This window comes from Drosophila melanogaster, chromosome 3R (genome assembly GCF_000001215.4).
Source record: "Drosophila melanogaster chromosome 3R".
NCBI classification, from domain to species: domain Eukaryota; kingdom Metazoa; phylum Arthropoda; class Insecta; order Diptera; family Drosophilidae; genus Drosophila; species Drosophila melanogaster.
Window position 1 is genome coordinate 4,209,225 of NT_033777.3, and position 20,411 is coordinate 4,229,635.

A 20,411-nucleotide genomic window follows, 5' to 3' on the forward strand; every position below is an offset into this window, starting at 1 on the left:
AAAAATTTCCCAATACCTAATAATGCTCATACAGTACAAAGTTTTTTGGGATTATGCTCATATTTTCGACGGTTTATAAAAGATTTTTCTAGACTAGCTAAACCATTGCATGACATTCTAAAAAAAGATAAACCGTTCAAATTTGGTAGTGAAGAAATGATTTGTTTTAATATGTTAAAAGATAAATTAATACAGTCACCGGTCTTAGCTATATACAACCATAAACACGAAACAGAATTGCATTGTGATGCAAGTTCTTCTGGATTCGGTGCTGTACTTATGCAAAAGAAGGAGGACCAGAAATGGCACCCAGTTTCATTCTTTTCAAAACGGACAACAGATATTGAATCAAAATACCACAGTTTCGAGTTAGAAACTTTAGCCATTGTTTATTCGTTACGTAGATTTAGAGTTTATCTTCATTGGAGGACATTTAAAATAGTCACCGACTGCAACTCATTAATTTTGACCCTAAGCAAAAAAGAGCTAAACCCTAGGATAGCCAGGTGGGCTTTAGAATTCCAAGGTTATGATTTTGAAATTGTGCATAGGGCAGGTAGCCGCATGCAACATGTTGACGCACTGAGTAGGTGTACAAATATTATGGTAATACAAACAAACAGTTTCGAAGATAATCTAGTTATATGTCAAGGGAAAGATACAAAATTAAAAGAAATCAGGCAATTGTTAGAAAACACAGAAAATAAATTGTATGAGATGAGAAATGGTATAGTTTACAAAAAGACAAATGAAAATAGATTGCTGTTCTACGTTCCGATAGAAATGGAAGAACAAGTGTTATACAAATATCACAACGAACTTGGACACGTAGGAAGAGACAAAATGATAGAAGCTATAATGAAAAACTATTGGTTTCCAAATTTAAAACAGAAGTGTAGCACACATATCAGCAACTGTTTAAAATGTATTTCATTCAGTCCCAAAACAGGAAAAACAGAAGGATTTCTACACAACATACCTAAGGGAAACAAACCTTTTGAAATAATCCATATTGACCATTATGGTCCAGTAGACTTGGCTAGACCGAAGAAACATATTCTAGTGATAGTAGATGCATTCACAAAGTTTGTCAGACTATACGCAACAAAAACTACGAACACAAAAGAAGTCATACAATCGTTAAATGACTACTTCAGAGCATACAGTAGGCCTAAGTGTATCATATCAGATAGAGGAGCATGTTTCACGTCTGGCGATTTTGACTCATTTTTGAAAGAATGCAATGTTAAACACATAAAAATTGCAACAGGATCGCCACAAGCCAACGGTCAAGTTGAACGTATAAACCGAAGTCTTGGTCCAATGATTAGCAAGTTAATTGAACCTGATCAAGGTCTACACTGGGACTTAGTCTTAGAAAAGGTCGAATATACCCTGAACAATACACTACACCGCAGCATTAAACAGTATCCTAGCATAATGTTATTTGGGTTACAACAAAAAGGACAAATTATGGATGAGTTAAAAGAAAAAATTGAGGAAATTGGAGAAACGATTGAAGAAAGAGATTTAGAAAGTATTAGAAATAAAGGCGAGGCAAGTCAGAAAATAGCACAAGCATACAATAAAGAATATGTTGACAAAAAACGAAAACGATCAGGAGTGTTCACAAAAGGCGACTACGTCATGGTTAAAAATTTTGACTCAACAACAGGCATAGCTAAGAAGTTAATTCCAAAGCATAAAGGACCCTATGTCATAAGCAAAGTTCTCAAAAATGATCGCTTCCTTCTGGAAGATGTTGATGGATTTCAAATTTCTCGCAATCCTTACCGGGGTGTATGGAGCATACAGAATATAAAACACTGGCAAAGAAAAATTAAGAGTCTACAAAATAGAAAGTATAATTTGAGAAACTCTGTACAAAATAGAAAGTATAATTTGAGAAACTCTGTACAAAATAGAAAGTATAATTTAAGAAACTCTGTACGAAATAGAAAGTATAATTTAAGAAGCAATTGTAAAACAAAGAAAACAAACAAGAAGAAAAGAAAACCAAAAAAATGTTTAAGACCGTTCAAAAGTATCTCCACTAAGAAGAATAAAATAAGAAACAGGACCCTTAGCTTTAAGAAACGTTAATTGTTATAAAATCCTACGATCGGGAGATCTAGTTGTCAGGACGGCCGAGTTGTAGTAGGCTGCTCCTTCTACCCTCTTCCTTTACTCTTAGTCATACATACCTAATTATACATAGCCAATCTAGTCATAAGCTTATACACTCATACACCCATCCTTAACATACAAATATTATCGAGAAACTTATCGACTAATCGACTCGCCACTCTGCAGAGAGCGCGGCAGTCAGTCGCTGTTGAACCAAGCTAAAGGACAGATCAAAATAAAAGAGACACGTGAAATTGTATTAGAATATTAACTTCTGTAAACGGCGGCTAAAATTGTATTTTTTCTTATAACACACTTCAAAATAATTTCAACAGCCCGTTCATAAGGTACTAAAAAAAGATTTTACCATCCCTTTCGATGTGTTTTTTTCGATATAACCAGTCTCTGCCATCCATTGCTTTTTGTTTGTGCCGCAAGCTTCCAGTATTTATAAATTTCTGGTATCAAATTTCTGACGATAATAATAATAATATAATAATAATGGTTTTAATAAATTTATTAAAAATTAATTAAACTGGTTTCTTCCGCAACTTAGCTGACTTGGTATTAGAAATTAGGCGATAATCAACAAAAGTGGAAAACAAAAGTTAAGAATAGCTGTTAAAATAATGACGATTACCCGCTTCAGTGCTATTGCAATCAATATCCAATAAATAAGGAATGCTGGCTTAACAGATTTCCCGCGTGTTCTCAAATAAATTATTTACAGGCCAGGTATGGCTGCTCCTCTGCAGTTTGGCTGCTTTTGCGTGATGTGCTGGGTGCGTTGGGCTCAGAAAGCGAAACACCAAATAAATTGAAACTTTCGTTTGCACGCTACAGTTTTTACTTTGACGGAAACGATGCTGAAACGTCGAAAGCCGCATTTCCTGAGTAACAACGTGCTCTACCTAAGATCATTCATCTTCTGGTCGAATGAAACTGGAAAGTTCAACATTCAAAACAGAAGTAATCGATACCATAATTTGCATTAAATGAACCACAAATGAGAGATGAAAAATAAGATGATAAAGATTCGTCTAGAGATCTTTCTGTCTTTCTATTCTGCTGGGTAACGCTTTCTGTGAGCGGTCAATGCGACGATTACCGGCAATTCGATTTTCTCATCGGGCGTTGGCAAAGATATTACGCATACGCCTCGGTCACGCTAACGACAATCCAATAAGTAACTAATAAAGGAAAATTGGCCGACAAAAAGCTGAAAGAAACAATTAGGAAAATTGTAAATTGCGTTTTCAACTCAAACGCGGCCGCTAAAGTTCACGTCCGCCGCTACTATTGCCGCTGACAATGGAGCTCTGGGTGGCTAACCGAGCATTGCTCGTCGACGCAAATCGCTGCGCTCTGCTCGGCAAAACTTTCACTTTCAACTCGACTCGGCCAACTACATCGCTTTGCGCCTCTTCTCCAATACTCCTGCCTAAATCCACGCTATCGCTTCTTCCTATGACTTGGCTTGCTTGCAGGTGGCCATGAACCCTATTCCTAAAGATTACGCGGTCAGCAAATCGATTTATTGCTAGAAATCGGGACAAGGGCACAGCAAATACCTGTAAATTCTTTAGTGTTTTTCTTTGTTTCCAAAACATAGTTGCCAATTTTTCCATGATAAAATTGATTAGTATTAACCGATTTATTTTTATTTAATGATTGCAAAACTGTGCTACTAAATGCAATAGGTAGTCTTAAAATATTTCGGAATATCGACAGAATCTGGCAAGACAATTGTGTTAATTGTTCCCGAGACGAGATGTCATGCTGGCCAAGGTACTTCCTTAAATTGAAAATTAACTTCGCAAGACTAAACGTTATTATCGCCCTTTGTTCAAATTTGTCATGCACATAGAAATAATTACTAATTGTGCTAATAGCTGACACTTCAAATGAAAATGAAACATTCATTCGGAGGTTTATAATTTTTAAAGAAATCGAATAAAATGTACTCCCATTTGGACAAAACAGAATTTGTTTCGAAGAGCTTACTTTTACAATAGGTAGGCAAGCTTTACTTTCATTAGTATTTCAATAGTTTTTCGGAGAACCATTTTAAATAATTCTGAGAACACACTAGGCAAACAAGATAATTATACCACCTAATAGACCATGCTCATTGACAATCTCGATCGCATACCGATTCGACAAAGTTACCCTAAGAGCGTTAAAACTAGTTCCGAACTTGAACTGTACGGACTTTCAGGACTCTTTTCAGCCGTTCCGTCCTCTCCGGTCGGGAGACTTTGACAGAGTTGACACTGCAGTTAAATTTGGACAGCGGTCCGTCTTTTGGGTCACTGCTTACCGCTAAGAATTACGTCACTAACGCCATCTGAAGATTGTAGCGATGAGTAAGAGGCGGAAGCCAAGACATTCATCTCGAGCGTAGCCCACTGTTGCGGTCATAAGCGTCGCATAACAGCGGCTTGGGGACGAGTGATGAAATTTGAAATGCAGTCTGCACTTATAGTTTCCCTTGATTCGATTCGAGTCATGCAGAGAGCGATGTCTTTTGCATTCGGAATCCACTTAATCACGGGCTTACAGCCACGTTGCTTAGAATAGCTGCCCCGGCGAAACCAGCTCTCTCTGTGACCTAAAGAGGGGGAGGCTCAATTGGGCTTCCATTAACTTCTTGGGGCCCCTGTCAGGTGTCAATCAAGTCGAGTTTGCTCTGCAACGCGTCGGATATTGTGAGGCGGGCATACAACAAAGACTGAATTTAAATGGCGGCCACGCCTGCAATCGCTCACGCCTCCAGCTGGAGAGGTTGAACCCAAATCAAAGGGGTCGGTGGCACAAGTACACTGCGAGAATGAATATGATTCTTTCGGGGCTCAGCTCATACTTCAATTTACACGTCCCAGAGGGATTTGGACGTGGCCAGGGCTCGACCGGTACAGATATTACACATCAGCACAGCTACTTGGTGCTCCCCCTAACTCAGATTTTTTCCCGTGTAGCCCGCGTAGGCAATCGATTGTAATCGACGACGACGACGTTTTCTGTGCCTGCCAGCTGGTGCAGTGGCTGTCGCCACTGCCATGTGCGAAATGCAAATGCGAGGGGCGGCTAACGAAGCTAGTGCTGACTCGACCCGTAATATTTTACTTTTACTTTTTATGATTAACATTTCCCACCCAAGGTGGAGGGCCCAAAACGAGCTCTTTACTTATCCACACATTCGTATTTTCGTGGCGGACGATGCGCAATGAGATGAGAAATGCCGAGATCGTAACTTCCAAGATAGCTCGCCGCCGCGATGCCCAGCGTTAAATTATGTTTTTGTCTTTTAATTAACATTACTCGTGTTAGTCGCTTCCCTGCGCCCACCAACCCCCTCCCACTCGCCTCCCTTCTGGCACCGCTCCCACCTACCTACTTGGCCCTGGGTGTCGCAATTGAAAGTGAAACTCTGTTTCCTTTCGACTGCCAGTGGAGTCACAGGTTGGTGGGCCGATCTGGTCTCTTTGGGGGCCAACGCACGAGCTGAAGTGTGAAATGTGAAATGTGTCATCGTCTGGAGTGCGCTGTCCCGAGAGCGGATCTTCTAGGGCTTCCAGACTGAACAGGTTTCGTTGCGGTAGGTCGTACTAAAAGTCTGACACTGAAGACCCTCAAACCAGCCGGCTCGGCAATGGTTACCCGGGAATTACTTAAGAGTCGTATCAAAAGCTCAAAGTTGCGGTGGCCAGGTACTGTTATTGTACCAGCTTGATTGATGAACATCAAATGGCAGATAGTGCGCATACGCACCGTGTTACGCCAGAGACACTCACATTTCTTTAACCAGAAGCTCGATAGGACTTTCAGGGGTGGGCAACGCTCTGCCTCGTCTTCCGCCGAACAGGATGTGGTTCTGATGGTGGGACTCAACGTTTAGTTTCTCGCCAGCGGAGGTGATTTGAAAGCGCGACAGATCGCAGCGCGAACCGAAATACAACTGACGGTGGTTGAAAAGTTTTGCTTGCAAGTAAAAAAGCAGCGAGCTGGAAAACGGCAGAAAAAGTAAAATTATTATGTATACACATGTATGTTTAGAGGCCGATGGCGCAGGCAGCAGCAGACCGAGCGCTGCCAGCGATACTCAGCCAGAAAGCCAGAAAGCCAGACATACGGCAAAGTGGAGCTACGGATCCCGCCCGGTACCGCCCGAGCCCGTCTGTGGCTTCCCCCAACCGCCCCCCAACCGTCCTCCATGCTGCCCAATCGGGCCCAGAGCCGCCAAAGCCGAGGCTAAAACCATCTCCATCTCCGAGCCAAACCAAGGCGAAATTGCTCTCGGTATCAGCAACATTAACTGCGACTGAGTCGGTAAACAAAGCCAAAGCACGCCAAAAAAGAGGCAGCCGAAATGAGCAAGCAATTGCGCAATTGCGTCGCTGCCAGCAGCTCCAACATCAGCAGCAGCGATCGGTGCACAGTGGTACAAGCGCTGTTGCTTGATAGGATTGTGCCGATTAGGCCAATAAGGCCGATTAGGCCGACTAGGCTTCCGATACCTCCTCATATACTAGTGCGAGCAAAGACACTAGAATATTCTAGGGTCTTTGGTGCGAGCGATGCAGCATACATTTTATTTCACTGCTTCTCTTATCTAGAATAACTAAGTTTCTGGGAGTTTTCAAACGGAGTCCCACAGTGCGACGGCGTGCGGCTTCGGAGCTGTTTTATAATTTTTTTGCGTTTGTTCAATCTTGTTTCTTATTTTTGGGCAAGCGGCTGTATCTAGCTTGTCACTCAAAGGAAACATCTTCACTGTCTACCGCTAATTCCTCGGAATTTCAGCCAAACACTGGCTTCCTTTATCCATTGGGTGGAGGGATGTGGGGGAACATTGATTTCTATAAAAAACGAGTAGAATATTTAATGACTACCAAATAGAATATAGTTTCCAAAATTAAAAAATAATTCTAATGCTTACGAGAGAATAAAAAAAAGGTAATGACAAATAACCAAAAGTATCGCTATGGTTGTGCGCCTATTATACTAACCATTATAAATTGTTAAGTAAATAAATAAATACATACATATGACTTCAGTAATACTGAATAAAATAAATGTGTGGCTCGAAGAGAAGGTTGAGTGCACTTTTTGGTATTAAAGAGCAAAACTTATTCCAACTCAGAAATTCGAAAAAAGTTTACAAATGAGGCTGAATTCATACATATGTATGTAGATTTTCAAAGAATTTATTTTTGTCATTTACATACGTAAATCTTTTAATACGTGTTTACTGTGTTGAAAAGATAAATAACGGACTGAAAAAGCGGGGAAAAAGCCACTTTCAAAACAATCAGTGCGCCAATTTGCTAGAATTGATTCGAATTCGACTAACTCTGCTGCTAAGATCAAGGAATTGGTCGGAGTAAAGGCGCGATCAGAAATGCAGAACACCTGAAGCGTCTAAAAATCAAGAAAAAGCCCCTTTGAATGCATCACGCAAGGAAAGCGGCTTCAATTCGCGAAAAATATATATATTCCAATCTGACACTCGACTAAATGATTGGCGTTCAGTTGTCTTTACTGATGAAAAACTTTTTTATTTAGATGGCCCTGATGGCTTTTAATATTATTATCACGATTTGCGGAAAGATTAGCTATATTTAAGTCGCCATCATAACGGAGAAGAGGAATAATGACGTGCGGTGCTTTATGAAACAATTGACTTGATTTTTATCGACCGAAAGATGAATGGCGATCGCTTCAAAACATTGCTGGAGTCCGTATTTCCAAAATTTAAAGATCTCTTTCGACAAATTCCTTGGATTTTTCCACAAGGCAATGCTCGTATTCATTATTTCGAGTCAAAACGTTAATATCATGACCTGGCCACCATATTCTCCAGATCTTAACGTAACTGAAAAAGTTTTTTCGGGCTGGCTAACATTAGAAGGTATACACAGGAGAAAAGCAATACGAATATAAGAAAACATTAGCAGAGCTATTTAATATGCTTTGAGCGAAATTTCCTTGAAATTTCCATCCTAGATGTCTTGTACCAGGCTATAAAGGACCGGATTTATATAGTTATTACTAACAGTACTCATTACTAAAATTACTTTTTTATTTAAAAGAAGTGAAATAGTAATGCCAACTCATAATTTAACTTAAGTGGATCTAATACTTTACTTATAAAAATTAAAAAGACAAAGTGCGCCTATTCTAATGACCAAGAAAATTTCGCCTTATGTTGATTAAGTATGTATTTTGTTAAGTATGTATAATCATTTGAATATTAAATTGATGTATCATTAAATATGAAATGTTCTTGCATATCAACTTATTTTCGATCGTCAATTAATAAATAAATATGAAGCAAAGTTGTATGGAACTAAACATGCGTTTAACTTAGGATATGTATATATATATATATATATATATATATATATATATATACATATATTATATATATAAATATATAAATATATTTATATATTTAATTTGAATCGGTTCGTGGTGCGTTTCCGTGAGCTTAAATATTCAATTATTAAGTACAACATTTTTACCAAGAAACATTAACATTTAGATTTGTAAGTTTTGGTACGCGTAGTGACGAATAGCACCGATAGTGGAGTGCACTGCAATATTTCCATGCTGATTGAAACTGCAGAAAGTAAAAGTGAACATTTTTTAATAATTTTGAAAAACTAAAAATATACTCTTTTTGTTACATTCTGCTTGAATGCACCGTGCCAACTATTCCTTGTGGTTCAAATAACAACAGTGCGAAAATATTTAAAATATACGTATTGGCTTTGTTTTAAAACCCTCCAAATGACAATAAAGTAAGATTAATAAATGTTAGAATTATGTCTACATTTAAATATATTTAACTGGTAGCCATACGATTGTAGAATCTGCTCTTTCCCGCTTACAGATATACTTGTACTAAGGAAGAAGAAGGCTTTTGGAAAGTTTGCAACATCCGGATGGGCAGACACGAATGTATGTACATATATACTTTAAATGATTTAATATACCCTCAGCAAGAGAATAAAGAATATAGTCATATATATTAAACATATTTTTAACAATCGTAATTGTTTGTTTAAGATCTTAGTCTTATGAGGCCAGTTTATGGTCATGGTTCTATGGTGCACTAAAATTTATTTCATTTAATATATTTTTAAAACTCAAATAACATCAAATAACAACAGTCATATGTGGGGGAACTAATATATTATTTATAATATGAGACCCTTGGTCACTTCATAATCATTCGCAGCCTAATAGGTTCAAGGGCCGGCGCCTCTCACTACATATTTGAATCTTAAGTAAACAGAGAAGTAATTGCTGTGTGCGCTATCGTTAAAAAAAAGTGGTTTGAAGAACGATTACAGCCGTTGGTACATTCGTAAGTGGGATAAGATCCAAGCAGTCGCATCATCGCCCGTACCAGACCAAGGGAGGCCACAGTTTACTGCCAATTTTCGCCATATTCATGGCGTCTGTGCTGCTGGGCGGGGTCTTAGAGTTAAAGGCTTTTTAATTAACGTAAATTTCACTTTTTCATTAAACATGTAACATTGCGAGGCATCCACGGAACATGACAACTTGAAGCGTGAGAGGAAAGACCAATATTATCTGCCGTAGAAACTGAAGATGCTCCTGTCAGCCAGCTTCTTTGGCGTATACTGCCACGCATCGGACCTAGACCCCACCTCCAGTGCTTCCTGATCCTGCCCCTGATCCTGCAGTGCGTCGCGAACGAAGAATACTCCTCTGGCGCCAAAGCGCAGGCAGCTGAAGCGGTACTCGAAGAACTGGCTGGCCAGAACTTTAAAGACCACCGACAGACATATCTGCATGTTGCCCTCGCCGAACGCACGGATGTCGTAGAGTCTGAGGCAGCTGGAGAGCGGCAGCGGCACGCAGTATTCGGGCGGATTTCGAGTCGAGAACCCGAAGGTTGCCACCTTGCGCTGGTTTATCTCGACGCTGAGGCGCAGACCTAGATCCGCCCGGGTGTAGTCGAGGGCGGCGCACAACCGCTGGTTGGCTGATTCGCCGAGTCCCAGAGCCAGGCCAAGGCAGCACCGGCAAGAGAACTCGACGCAGGAGCAGGGCTGCCAGAGCTGGGGTAGCTCTACGATGTTACCGTTCACGGGCTGCCGTCTGCCCCGCGAAACAGCCGAGTACCGCAGCGGCTCCAGCTGTTGGCCACTAAAGGGGTTGTAGATAACCAGTCGTGGCACTGCACCCGGAAAATCAGCGGGACTCGGATCCCGCCCCAGCGCGTCTAGAGCGTAGAACTCCGTCCGACAGGGCACGACGACCGTCGTCAGCAGGCAGATCAGTCCGGGGATATTTCTTAGTCGCCGGCACATGGTGGCTATAGTTTCAAAGTCCAGATCCAGGGGTCTCGGGGTTTTTTCTATAGCGTGCTCTCGGCTGCAGTTGTGCAAACAGAATGCTCCCGCTGTTTGCCTACAGAGGGGTTTTCCACGACCCCGACCGCTTTGCAGGCGCACCAAATGGCGCGGAAAATGTTTATTTTTATTGTCTTACATTAAACGGCTTTGGCCGAATGCGGCTCCCTGAAAATTGTGTCAATGCTAGATCGGGGGCATCGATACAACGTGGGAGTAGGGCGGTGGTAATTAGTACACTGATAAGGTTGTGTATTTTGCATTCGACAAATCTCCACGCGTTACGTGAAACTGGCCAGGTGCACACAGCAAATTGCAAGCTTAACTTCAATGTCCAAAATAAGCGGAGCTCGGTTTGCGCAAACTTACGGCCATATCGGTCATCTGTAACTATCCGTATTCGCCAGCGGCCCAAGCGTAGCGCAACACAGCTCTCAATTATCCAAAGACAGATGTGTAAATATACTGCCGTTACCAACTTGTTGCTGTTCCACGGAGGGGAGGTGCCCCAAAGGCTTACTAGTCATACTCCATTTCTTCATTCCGACGGCCAGCTGTTGCAGCGGTTGTCCCCTGGGTTTCCCCTTAGCTGTTGACTTCAATCAGCCAACTCTACCTGGCACAATGTACATAGGAAACTCAAACTTCAGAGCTGGACCTTGAATTGGCTCAAAGACACATGCACGCTTGATGCACAGCTAAATGCGGGAATTTACTCAGGCGACTCAAAGGGGAATGACTTTTCGAAAAAAGTGTTTAACCTTTCAATTACATTTTATTTTCTTTCAAAGCTGTCACAGCCCCAGTCAAAAATGCAATACCTCTAGACCTCTGATAAATGTGGTTGTGTGCGCTCTTTTAACCGTATCAAGCTAAATGGGTACTTGTTGAAGAGTATGAACTAGCGGAAGGAACTCTTTAGAGCATATATCTTGACATGACTGCTCGTACAAAAACTGTGATCTCTTAAAACCTCGCAAGGGCGTTGGCACTGCACGCATTTTAAATATAATACAATCACCTCAGGTGCAATCTTAAAGCCAGGATTAAACGTCTGAATTTTGAAGAGTCAACATACAAAATGTTTGCTTAAAAGCACTCTAAATTTAGTCGAAATTCATAATCTAGTTATCCGCGCGCCACATCGATAAGAGCCCAGCGTCAAATATCGATAAGAGCACAGCGCCACATATCGATGGTGAGCCAGGCCTGCGCGATCAAGCTATCGGAGCAAACTGATTCCGCTCCACCCTGCTGAGGAACCTGCTCCTCCGCAGCCCTGGATTCTTTTTATTTTTTTGTGGCCACGGCGCTACGAAAATGTTTTAGTTCAGTTAACGGGCGCCAGATATTTTAGGTGTATCACTTGTCGATTACAGCCTTCTAGCATTGGCCACCACCAAAATGGGCGAGTTCTTTAAGTCGCTCAACCTCAACTACTTCTCCTCTAGCGAGGTCAACGGAGCTGCAGGAAACGGAGCACCAGAGGCCCTCGGTGGCAGGCTGGACAATGACTTCGTGGGCCAGGTCGTTGAAGTCGCTGGACACAGGCTGCGCATCAAGTGTGTCATCGCCGAAGGTGAGGAACGTGGGTGGAAAAATCAATAGGAAGTGAAGCCGAAGCCACCAGGCCGATCCAAGAACTTAAATGCTTCTTGTTTGCGCTTTCCGAGCTCGAGAGGCGCAGCTCTGCTTGAGCCAAGCCAACGGACGAATTGTGGCGATAGTGCATTGCCACCATCACGGTTACGCGTTACCGCTGGTGCCCACCTGCGAGCCATGGCACATTAAACCGATCGGGTTTTTTTTTAACAAGTTCTTATATAAGAACAACAGTGGCCTGAAGGTGGCTGAAAGTTCGTAGCTCTGCAGGGAGCTGGAAGACAGAATTCGTAAATATATAGCAGGCTACCAGCCGGTCAACCCCTTCCTCCGAGCGTGCCGCACTTAGCACTTAGGCAGGGCCTTATCTGTGCCTCGTTATCTACTTGTCTCTCGCTTCCACCCCCTTTTTCAGGCGGATACGCCTTCGTGTATGTAGCCCAAGATGTGCAAACTGGCACAGAATACGCCCTCAAGCGTCTGATCGGGGCTGACATGCAAGCCTCCACCGCCATCATCAACGAGATCAACATCCACAAGCAGCTGTCGGGGCACGAGAACATTGTCGCCTTTGTGGGTTCCAGTTATACCGCCCCATCAACTCAATTGGGAGCCCAGTACTTGCTCCTCACCGAGCTGTGTAAAGGTAAGGGACGCCCTAGGGCGTCCAATCATACTACGTGAACATTTGAGCACATGGATTTCTATCCTTGTCAGGCGGATCTCTGGTGGACTGCTTCAGAACAAACAATGCTCCATTCAATCCGACTTGTGTTCTGCGCATCTTCTACCAAATGGCGCGGGCTGTGGCCAGCTTGCACTCACAGTCACCGCCGATAGCCCACCGAGATATAAAGGTTGGTCTCCAACCATAGCTGGAAGTAACAGACTAATACCCTAATCCTATTTGATTGCAGATTGAGAACTTTCTCATTGGCAACGACAAACAGATCAAGCTGTGCGACTTTGGGTCCGCCAGCACGGAGGTCCTGTCGCCCACGTTTGAGTGGAGCGCCAACCAGCGCAGCATGCTGGAGGACCAGCTAAACACTGTTACTACTCCGATGTACCGATCCCCTGAGATGCTCGACACTTGGTCCAACAACCCGATTGGGCCCAAAGTGGACATATGGGCTCTCGGATGCATTCTCTACTTCCTGTGCTACCGCAAGCATCCCTACGAGGATGGCGGAAAGCTGCGGATCATTAACGCCAATTACATGCTTCCGCCAGATCCTCAGTACCAGTGCTTCAGCGATATAATCCGTGGCTGTTTAAAAGTGAACCCGTTCGAGCGCCTGGATATTACTATGGTGCTGGAGGGCCTTGCAGCCCTCGCTGAGACACACAATTGGTCGCTCAAAGGACCTCTAGACCTTCATATAATGCCCATCGAGTCCCTTCCGGCCGAAAGTCCTCTCAAAAGTTCTGCTTACTCTGAGGTTTACACCGAACCGCTTTCTGCCGCCATACCATCATCTTATAATGGACACGGCAGTCTTCTGTCGTCACTGCGTGGTGGCGCTGGAACGCTTTTAAAGAACATTAAAGATACGTCCACCAAAGTGATGCAAACAATGCAGCAATCTCTTGCTCGCAACGATCTTGATATAAGCCACATTACCTCTCGCATCCTGGTAATGCCCTGCCCCTCTGACGGATTCGAGTCGACGTACAAGACGAACAACATCGAAGACGTCCGACTATCTCTGGAGAGCCGATTTGTCCCACAAAAATTAAGCATTTACAACTTTGGCCAACGAACAGAGCCACGGCTACCGCCACCCGTGCGAACAGTTGAGGCAGGTTCGGTTTATGGGTGCCCACAGGCACATGCTCCTAATCTGCAGGTATGTGAAGTTTCAGGCAGGAATTTAATCACGGCTTGAGATAAGTTTAAGACCATGTACAGCTGTGTTCATAAAAATAGCAGTGCTTGGGTCCTGCGAGTTTAAGATAAAAAATCCTATGATTCAAAGTTTTAATAGGAAATCTTTTTTTTATATGATCATTAGGTATTTAATTTCATACAATTCAACAAATGTTTCATTTTTATTTCTTCAATAGTTTCAAAAATATAGATTAAAACAACATAATAGGCAGAAATTCTGGTGTTCAATGAAATAGCAGTGCTATGAAAAAATAGTAACAAAATTCAACGTGACTAACATAGTTTTTATTTTTAATGTGTTAATTAGGGTCTAATACTTGGTTGGATTGCCTTTGTTAGCCAGCACAGCCTTACACCTACGCGGCATAAGGTCCTGGCAACGTTTGGGGGTAATTTTTGCACATGCATCCTGCACAACTTGCCAAAGCTGAACCTTAGACGTCCCCCCACAGGTTTTCAATCGTTTTTGGGTGTTTGGTGGTTGTCAGATATACTGTAGTGAACCAGTTCCACCAAATATAACTATTTTTGACCCATCAGTCCAAAAGATATTACGCCATTTGAAGACTGACCAGTTTCGGTAGGTTTTAGCGAAGTTTAACCTTGCCTGAATATGCCTTGGGCTAAGTAGGGGCACCTTTCGTGGACTTCTCGCACTTAAATTTTGATTAAGTAGTCGTCCCCGAACTGTAACGTCACTGATTCCCAAGTTCAGCTCAGACTTTATGACCCTAGAGGATGCGAAAGGATAGACTTTGCTGTAACGAACTAAGCGTGGATCCTCTATATCTGTGGTTTTACGTTTGGAGCCACGGTTTTCGGGCTTCCTTTCATATTTAATGGCATTGAATACCATTTTGGCAGAACATTGAAGGGTTTTTTTAATGTCCTTATATGTTTTTCCGTCCTTTCTTAGCTTAAGAATTAACATTCTTTTCTCCTGGGAGCAGTTCTGTTGTCTACCCACTAAAATATAATTTTTTTAATTTATTTCCCTCACTTTTTAGAAAACATTGAAAATTTCGGGACTTAACGTTCCATTCCATTTTACACTAATAAGTGGAATAAAAAGTCGATTCCCAAAAGGGACATTCAAAAATACCTTTGTATTACATAGTTTCCCTCGCACTGTTATTTTTATGAACACAGCAGTAGGTTTATTGTGTAAAGACCAACCTTTGACATATGTACATATCATGACCGAAAACAGTTGGGTTTATGTTTTAGCTGGTATCAAATGTATGTGCCCGAACTTTTGGTGTATATCGAAAAGAAAAAATTTTGTTTTCTTCGCGCTTGAAAAACATTTTTACATTTAAGGACTCTTATATAATGAAATACAAATGAAATCTTGATTTTTTCATTAGGGCCTTTTTACCGTATCAGCCGACATGTACAATTTTCTAAATGCGGACCCCAAATCTGTCGTTATCGTGCAGACTGGAGACTCGGGTGGATGCACTGCTGCCACCGTTATATGCGCGCTTCTTATGTATGCAGATTTGCTGCGGGAGCCGGAGGACGCGGTGCAAGTCTTCGCCGTTAAGCGGCATACCATTAACCTCCGCCCCTCCGAGTTCCGTTACCTGTATTACTTCGGTGACATCCTGCGGCCCACGCCCCTGCTGCCGCACTATAAGAACACAACCCTTGTTTCACTCAGCTGCCAGCCTGTGCCCAGAATGACCAAGGCACGCGACGGCTGTAGGATCTATATGGAGGTTTATTGTAATGGAAACTTGCTACTCAGCACTCTACAGGACTATGAAAAAATGCGGTAAGAATTAGAGCAAGACATATTTGTAAATTACTTTTGGTTGACCAACTCTTGCAGGTTGTATCAGGCCGGCCCCGGCAAAATAGTTCTGCCGATTAACTTGACCGCATGCGGTGATGTGACAGTGGTATTATTTCACGCCCGCAAAGGAATGGTGCGACCACAAGGCCTCAAGATATGTCAGTTCCAATTCAACACGGGATTCATCCCCGAACCAGAAACGTTGATTACATTCACAAACCAGGACTTGGATGATCTGCCAGACCCTGAGCAGGTGACACCTCGGTTCTGCGTTTCACTTTCTCTGGCTGTTACTGACTCGGAATCACCTCCCAGCCATAAGCCACCATGGATGCCAGCCAAGCCCAAGCGGTCACCCGCCGCTTTGTTCAGCTCAGATTTGGAGTATGCAGAAATGCTCGACAATTTTGGTAAGTGCGTGTGCTCGTTGGCTCTGTGCATTATGGTTAATTTTGTTGCGTGTTCTAGTAACCAAGCCTAGCACGCGTTCCTCACCACCACCAGGTGCCCGCAAGAGTGATCGCGTCAGCTCTCCGCTCGTTTTGCCCGACGTCACGGAGACCGCCCACGAACTGCCTTCGCCCATGCCAGAGCCATCTCCGCCCATAGACTTGCTCAATTTAAACCAGCAGCCCAGTGACGTACCAGCAGCAGATCCGTTAACCAGCGCTAAGCCCAGCACAGATGCCAGCTTTGACTTGCTAGGGGCCTTCGGTGATGATGACTCTACGGGCATAGGATCTGCGCCAATTCCTGACATACTGCCACCACCGCCACTGCAGCAGCCGCAACCAAAAATAAACAATGACCCATTCGACATATTTGGATCTGTGGACCAAGGTGGCGTGCCCAGCATGAAGCCATCAGGCTTTCCACCTTTCGTTGGCTCCTTACCAACTTTTGTTGCTCAGCCAGCGGCTACCACCAATCCTTCACCAACTCATCCGGCAAGGGCATCTGCAGATCCATTTGCGAACATCGCCGACCTGGCGACAGGGCTCAACTTAAACTTTAACCGCAGCACGCTAAGTGGAAAGTCTCCCGTCAACACTAGTCCGCAGCCTACTCAGTTCTCAAGCCCCACTCACAAGCCATCGCCATCCTCGCAACCACAAGCAACGTTTATGCATACACCGCCGACACCGCAGACTCTGCCCTCGACATCGTCTATCAGGACGCCGACGCAGCCACAGGCGGTACCTGCTCAATCAAGACCAGACTACAGTCGACTTCACTTTGATTCTCAGAAAGCAGCCCAGCAACCGGGCACTGGCGGGTCCAAGAACTCTGACATATTTGCTGACATTCTGGGCCAACAAGGATACTCCTTTGGCAGCAAAATGAACCAGTGTCCACGATCCATCAATGAAATGCGCAAGGAAGATTTGTTCAAGGATATGGACCCGAAGAAAGTGCGGATTATGGAATGGGTATGTGCAAACGAAAACTTACAAGAAAAAAACTTCGTCGTTAGTAAATTAAAACTAAACTAATTTGCAGACTGATGGTAAGAAAAACAACATCCGTGCGCTTCTCTGCTCTATGCACACAGTGTTGTGGGACAATGCCAAGTGGCAGCGCTGCGAGATGTCCACCATGGTGACACCGACCGAGGTTAAGAAAGCATACCGTCGCGCCTGCCTAGCAGTGCATCCTGATAAGGTATGTGACAAGATGTATGCAAAAACTAGGTGGTTTATGTTAATGCAATCTATTTTTAGCATAATGGAACAGAGAATGAAGAGATTGCCAAGCTTATATTTATGGAACTAAACAACGCATGGACAGATTTTGAAAACGATGCCACGCAGCAAAATATGTTTAATGCGTAAAACGCGTCTTATATCTACATATATATATATCACAGTTAGCCCGTATTTTCGTACTCTTAGCTGAATCTAATGTAAATTCATGTAAAAGTGTGAGCTTTAATCTTTAAAGTTGAAGTATTGGCATATGTATGCGTATGCAATTTAGATAGCTCAAACAAACTTTAAAAATTATGAACGCCCGAGGACATTCTACTTAATTTGCGTAACAGAAAACCCGAATCCAACATTCCCATTGCATCCAACAACAGTCCGCCCAAAAATAACGTCGGAAAGTTAAGAACAAAGCCTTCAGACTTCGGCGACTACCCAATGATTTCACGCCTTATCCATCAAACAATAGAGATCAATTATTCGTGTATATTAATATACACTTTTTCGCTGTAATTAGATTAATTGCGGTATGCCCTTGACCGATTAGTCAATATATGATTATATGATTAATCTATAAAGTGATGGAAGCAAAAAGTATGGCATTTGTACATAGCTGTTCCGAATATAAAATGTAAAACTAGTAAAAAACCATTTGCTTTTACTTTTTAGCTGTGTACATAAATAAGCATATTAGAGGTTATCTAAATTCCGTTTCAGCATTTAATGTTTGCCACTATAAAAATAAATTCTCTATACGTTTCCTTGTGAAATGCCACTGTTAAAGGTAGAACTGCTCTGTGACTCATTGGTATCCCTGTTTAATACGCTTGCCGGCCACGAAAACTTCTACAATGTTGCGGTCACTGCCTGTGTAAATGAACTTCTCCACCAGCTCATCGACGCTCAGCCTCCGCAAGGGTTTATCGACGACGCTGACATCCACCAACAAAGCATCGAAATCCTTCCCTAGAGCAAAGTTTCCGGTCAAGTGATCGAGGGACAGCGCTTTGGCGCCACCCAAAGTGGCCAAGTAGAGCGCCTGCTTGTACTTCAACTGATGGTAATTGAAATCTTGTGTTTTGGACACACCCGTCCCGCGGATGTTCTGCTTCTTAAAAAAGTCTAAGTGTTTTGACACGTCCAATGCGCGGAGCAGAACGTCCTGAATCGAGACGGAGTTTCCCCCCGAAACGTCTGTGCCGAGACCTACGCTCACGCCGCCGCTCACCAGCCGTTGGACATCGCACAGACCGGAGCTTAGCATTGTGTTCGAAGTGGGACAGTGGGCTACCGAGCACCCCCGGACTTTAAGAAGTGCCACCTCGTCGTCCTCCAGATGCACGCCGTGAGCCAGTACAGTCTGTAAGGTAGTAAAGGTTAAGAAAGGACACATACTGGAACCTAAAAGAGTTAACCTTATTCGTTAGCAGTCCAGCCTCGTCGTATGCTCCGGCATAGCTGGTCTTAAATATCCCCTTTACCATCTCGATCTCTTCCAGGTTTTCGCTGATGTGACTCTGGATATGCAGGTCAAATCGCTTTGCTATATCGCCCAGACTCTTTAGCAGCTCCTTGCTGCAGCTAAGGGCAAAGCGGGGCGTAATCGTTGGCATCACCATCGGGCTGCCGAGCTTCCGCACGCCCTCCACGAAAGCCAGGGTTGCACTGACCGACTCTTCCGCAGTCTCCCTGTGCAGAGCAACAACATTGAGTTGACCAGACCAAATCCGTCACGCTCTGTACTTACACGTAAAACTCGGGGCTGTTGCAGTTGGAGCAGACCTTGCCTATCAGTGCCCGCTGGCCTTGACGCACCGCCTCCCGCGCCAAGGTCAGCGTTGACTCCAGATGGTTGGTGGCGAAATAGGACGCCAGAGTGGTTCCGCACCGCAGTGTTGCTTCCTGGGGTGTAATATTATCATTATCAGCTAATAAAAATAGACGGCCGGTGCGACCCATCGATAAGACGTTTGTGTGCTCCCAAGTACTACTTACGACCACACCCTGGTAGACCTGCTGGGCGTATTGGTGGTTGGAAAACTTCGCCTCCAGCGGGAAAGTGTATGTGTTCAACCAGTCCAGAAGAGGCATGTCTAGTCCCAGTCCCAGTTGCGCAAACTGCGGGGCGTGTATGTGGCAGTCGACGAAGCCCGGCATGAGGAACTGGTAGTCCGACAGGTGAACCTCGGTCAGACCCTTGGCGTGGGCCGGATTGCTGCTTGCCCACGCATGGTAGTCTTGTCCCACTCCTATTATCTGTGAGCGAAATTGTTCATTGCTCATTGTTTTGTTCTGGGCATTAAATTGCCTACCTTGCCAGCGTCGTCCACTGCCAGGAATCCTCCTTCAAAGGACTCAAACTCGCTGAACGACTTGGTGTGCACGACAGTTCCAAGAAACACGGTTGCCATTGCTCTGATTTACTATCAGCGGGCTTAAACGTGCTGTACGACAGACTTGAGAATGTAATGATCAAGATCCGCTGAACAAGTTTTAAAACTCTCGCCTAGGTGCACGCGTCGCCCTGCGAATGTGCGCATAATCATACGGGGATGACACTTACTTTTTATTTCAAGGTTTAAATCGCTGGAAAGATTATTCCCAATCGTTTGGTCGTTACTTTAAATATTATTACTTATTACTGTTTTAATAAGCGATCGCTTGCACACGTGTGATTTATCGGTAAAAACTACAAAACAAGCAATAATTAACTTCAAAATAGCTGTTGCAAAACCATTAATTGTAAAATTGTATATTGGAATGAATATTGAAAAAACATAGAATACATTAATCATATGTTTAGCTAAGACAAAACCCCCTTTCTGGAAGTAAAGAAGAGTAAGAGTGACGGGTAAAAGAAATATAGCCATTATATAATTTACAGTTAGTCTAAGATTTCATTA

The 20,411-nt window shown here is 43.3% G+C and overlaps 4 protein-coding genes across 8 annotated transcripts in view, besides 3 other annotated features; 1 reads left to right on the forward strand and 3 right to left on the reverse strand.

The window, feature by feature from the left end:
- Nucleotides 1-2,419: part of a mobile genetic element that runs on past the window's edge.
- Nucleotides 1-6,090, reverse strand: part of CG14636 (uncharacterized protein) — a 10,822-nt gene extending 4,732 nt beyond the window's left edge. The window contains exon 1 of one of the 2 annotated variants that reach the window (NM_141180.3): nucleotides 5,922-6,090. The gene's annotated coding sequence lies outside the window, so the exon portion shown is untranslated. Of the gene's footprint in view, nucleotides 1-5,898 lie in introns of both variants that reach the window. The other variant, NM_001043190.2, reaches the window with a different exon arrangement.
- aux (auxilin) lies at nucleotides 2,559-18,294 on the forward strand. Of its 4 annotated transcripts, NM_164317.3 has the most exons (13): nucleotides 2,559-2,588; nucleotides 2,684-2,691; nucleotides 8,220-8,343; nucleotides 9,023-9,090; nucleotides 11,894-12,093; nucleotides 12,532-12,762; nucleotides 12,834-12,973; nucleotides 13,034-13,966; nucleotides 15,375-15,784; nucleotides 15,842-16,215; nucleotides 16,274-17,235; nucleotides 17,306-17,467; nucleotides 17,527-18,294. In NM_164317.3, the coding sequence occupies exons 5-13, from the start codon at nucleotides 11,919-11,921 to the stop codon at nucleotides 17,635-17,637; spliced, it is 3,498 nt and encodes a 1,165-aa protein (NP_730785.1). In that variant the 5' UTR covers nucleotides 2,559-2,588; nucleotides 2,684-2,691; nucleotides 8,220-8,343; nucleotides 9,023-9,090; nucleotides 11,894-11,918; the 3' UTR covers nucleotides 17,638-18,294. The 4 variants fall into 4 exon arrangements, with proteins under 4 accessions (NP_730785.1, NP_649438.1, NP_001262243.1 ...); NM_141181.3 differs by lacking the exons at nucleotides 2,559-2,588; nucleotides 2,684-2,691; nucleotides 8,220-8,343; nucleotides 9,023-9,090 and having other exon boundaries at nucleotides 11,762-12,093; NM_001275314.1 differs by lacking the exons at nucleotides 2,559-2,588; nucleotides 2,684-2,691; nucleotides 8,220-8,343; nucleotides 9,023-9,090 and having other exon boundaries at nucleotides 11,762-12,093; nucleotides 16,310-17,235.
- Nucleotides 6,666-6,701: a mobile genetic element.
- Nucleotides 9,239-10,906, reverse strand: CG31516 (uncharacterized protein). The gene has a single exon (NM_164316.3). The coding sequence runs from the start codon at nucleotides 10,470-10,472 to the stop codon at nucleotides 9,726-9,728; it is 747 nt and encodes a 248-aa protein (NP_730784.1). The 5' UTR covers nucleotides 10,473-10,906; the 3' UTR covers nucleotides 9,239-9,725.
- Nucleotides 14,021-15,161: a mobile genetic element.
- DhpD (Dihydropterin deaminase) lies at nucleotides 18,163-20,014 on the reverse strand. Its single transcript, NM_141182.3, has 5 exons — nucleotides 19,821-20,014; nucleotides 19,504-19,764; nucleotides 19,256-19,410; nucleotides 18,924-19,197; nucleotides 18,163-18,868 (listed from the first exon to the last, which is right to left on the reverse strand). Exons 1-5 carry the CDS (start codon nucleotides 19,917-19,919, stop codon nucleotides 18,311-18,313), a joined length of 1,347 nt encoding a protein of 448 aa, NP_649439.1. The 5' UTR covers nucleotides 19,920-20,014; the 3' UTR covers nucleotides 18,163-18,310.
- Between the last annotated feature and the right edge of the window lie 397 nt (nucleotides 20,015-20,411).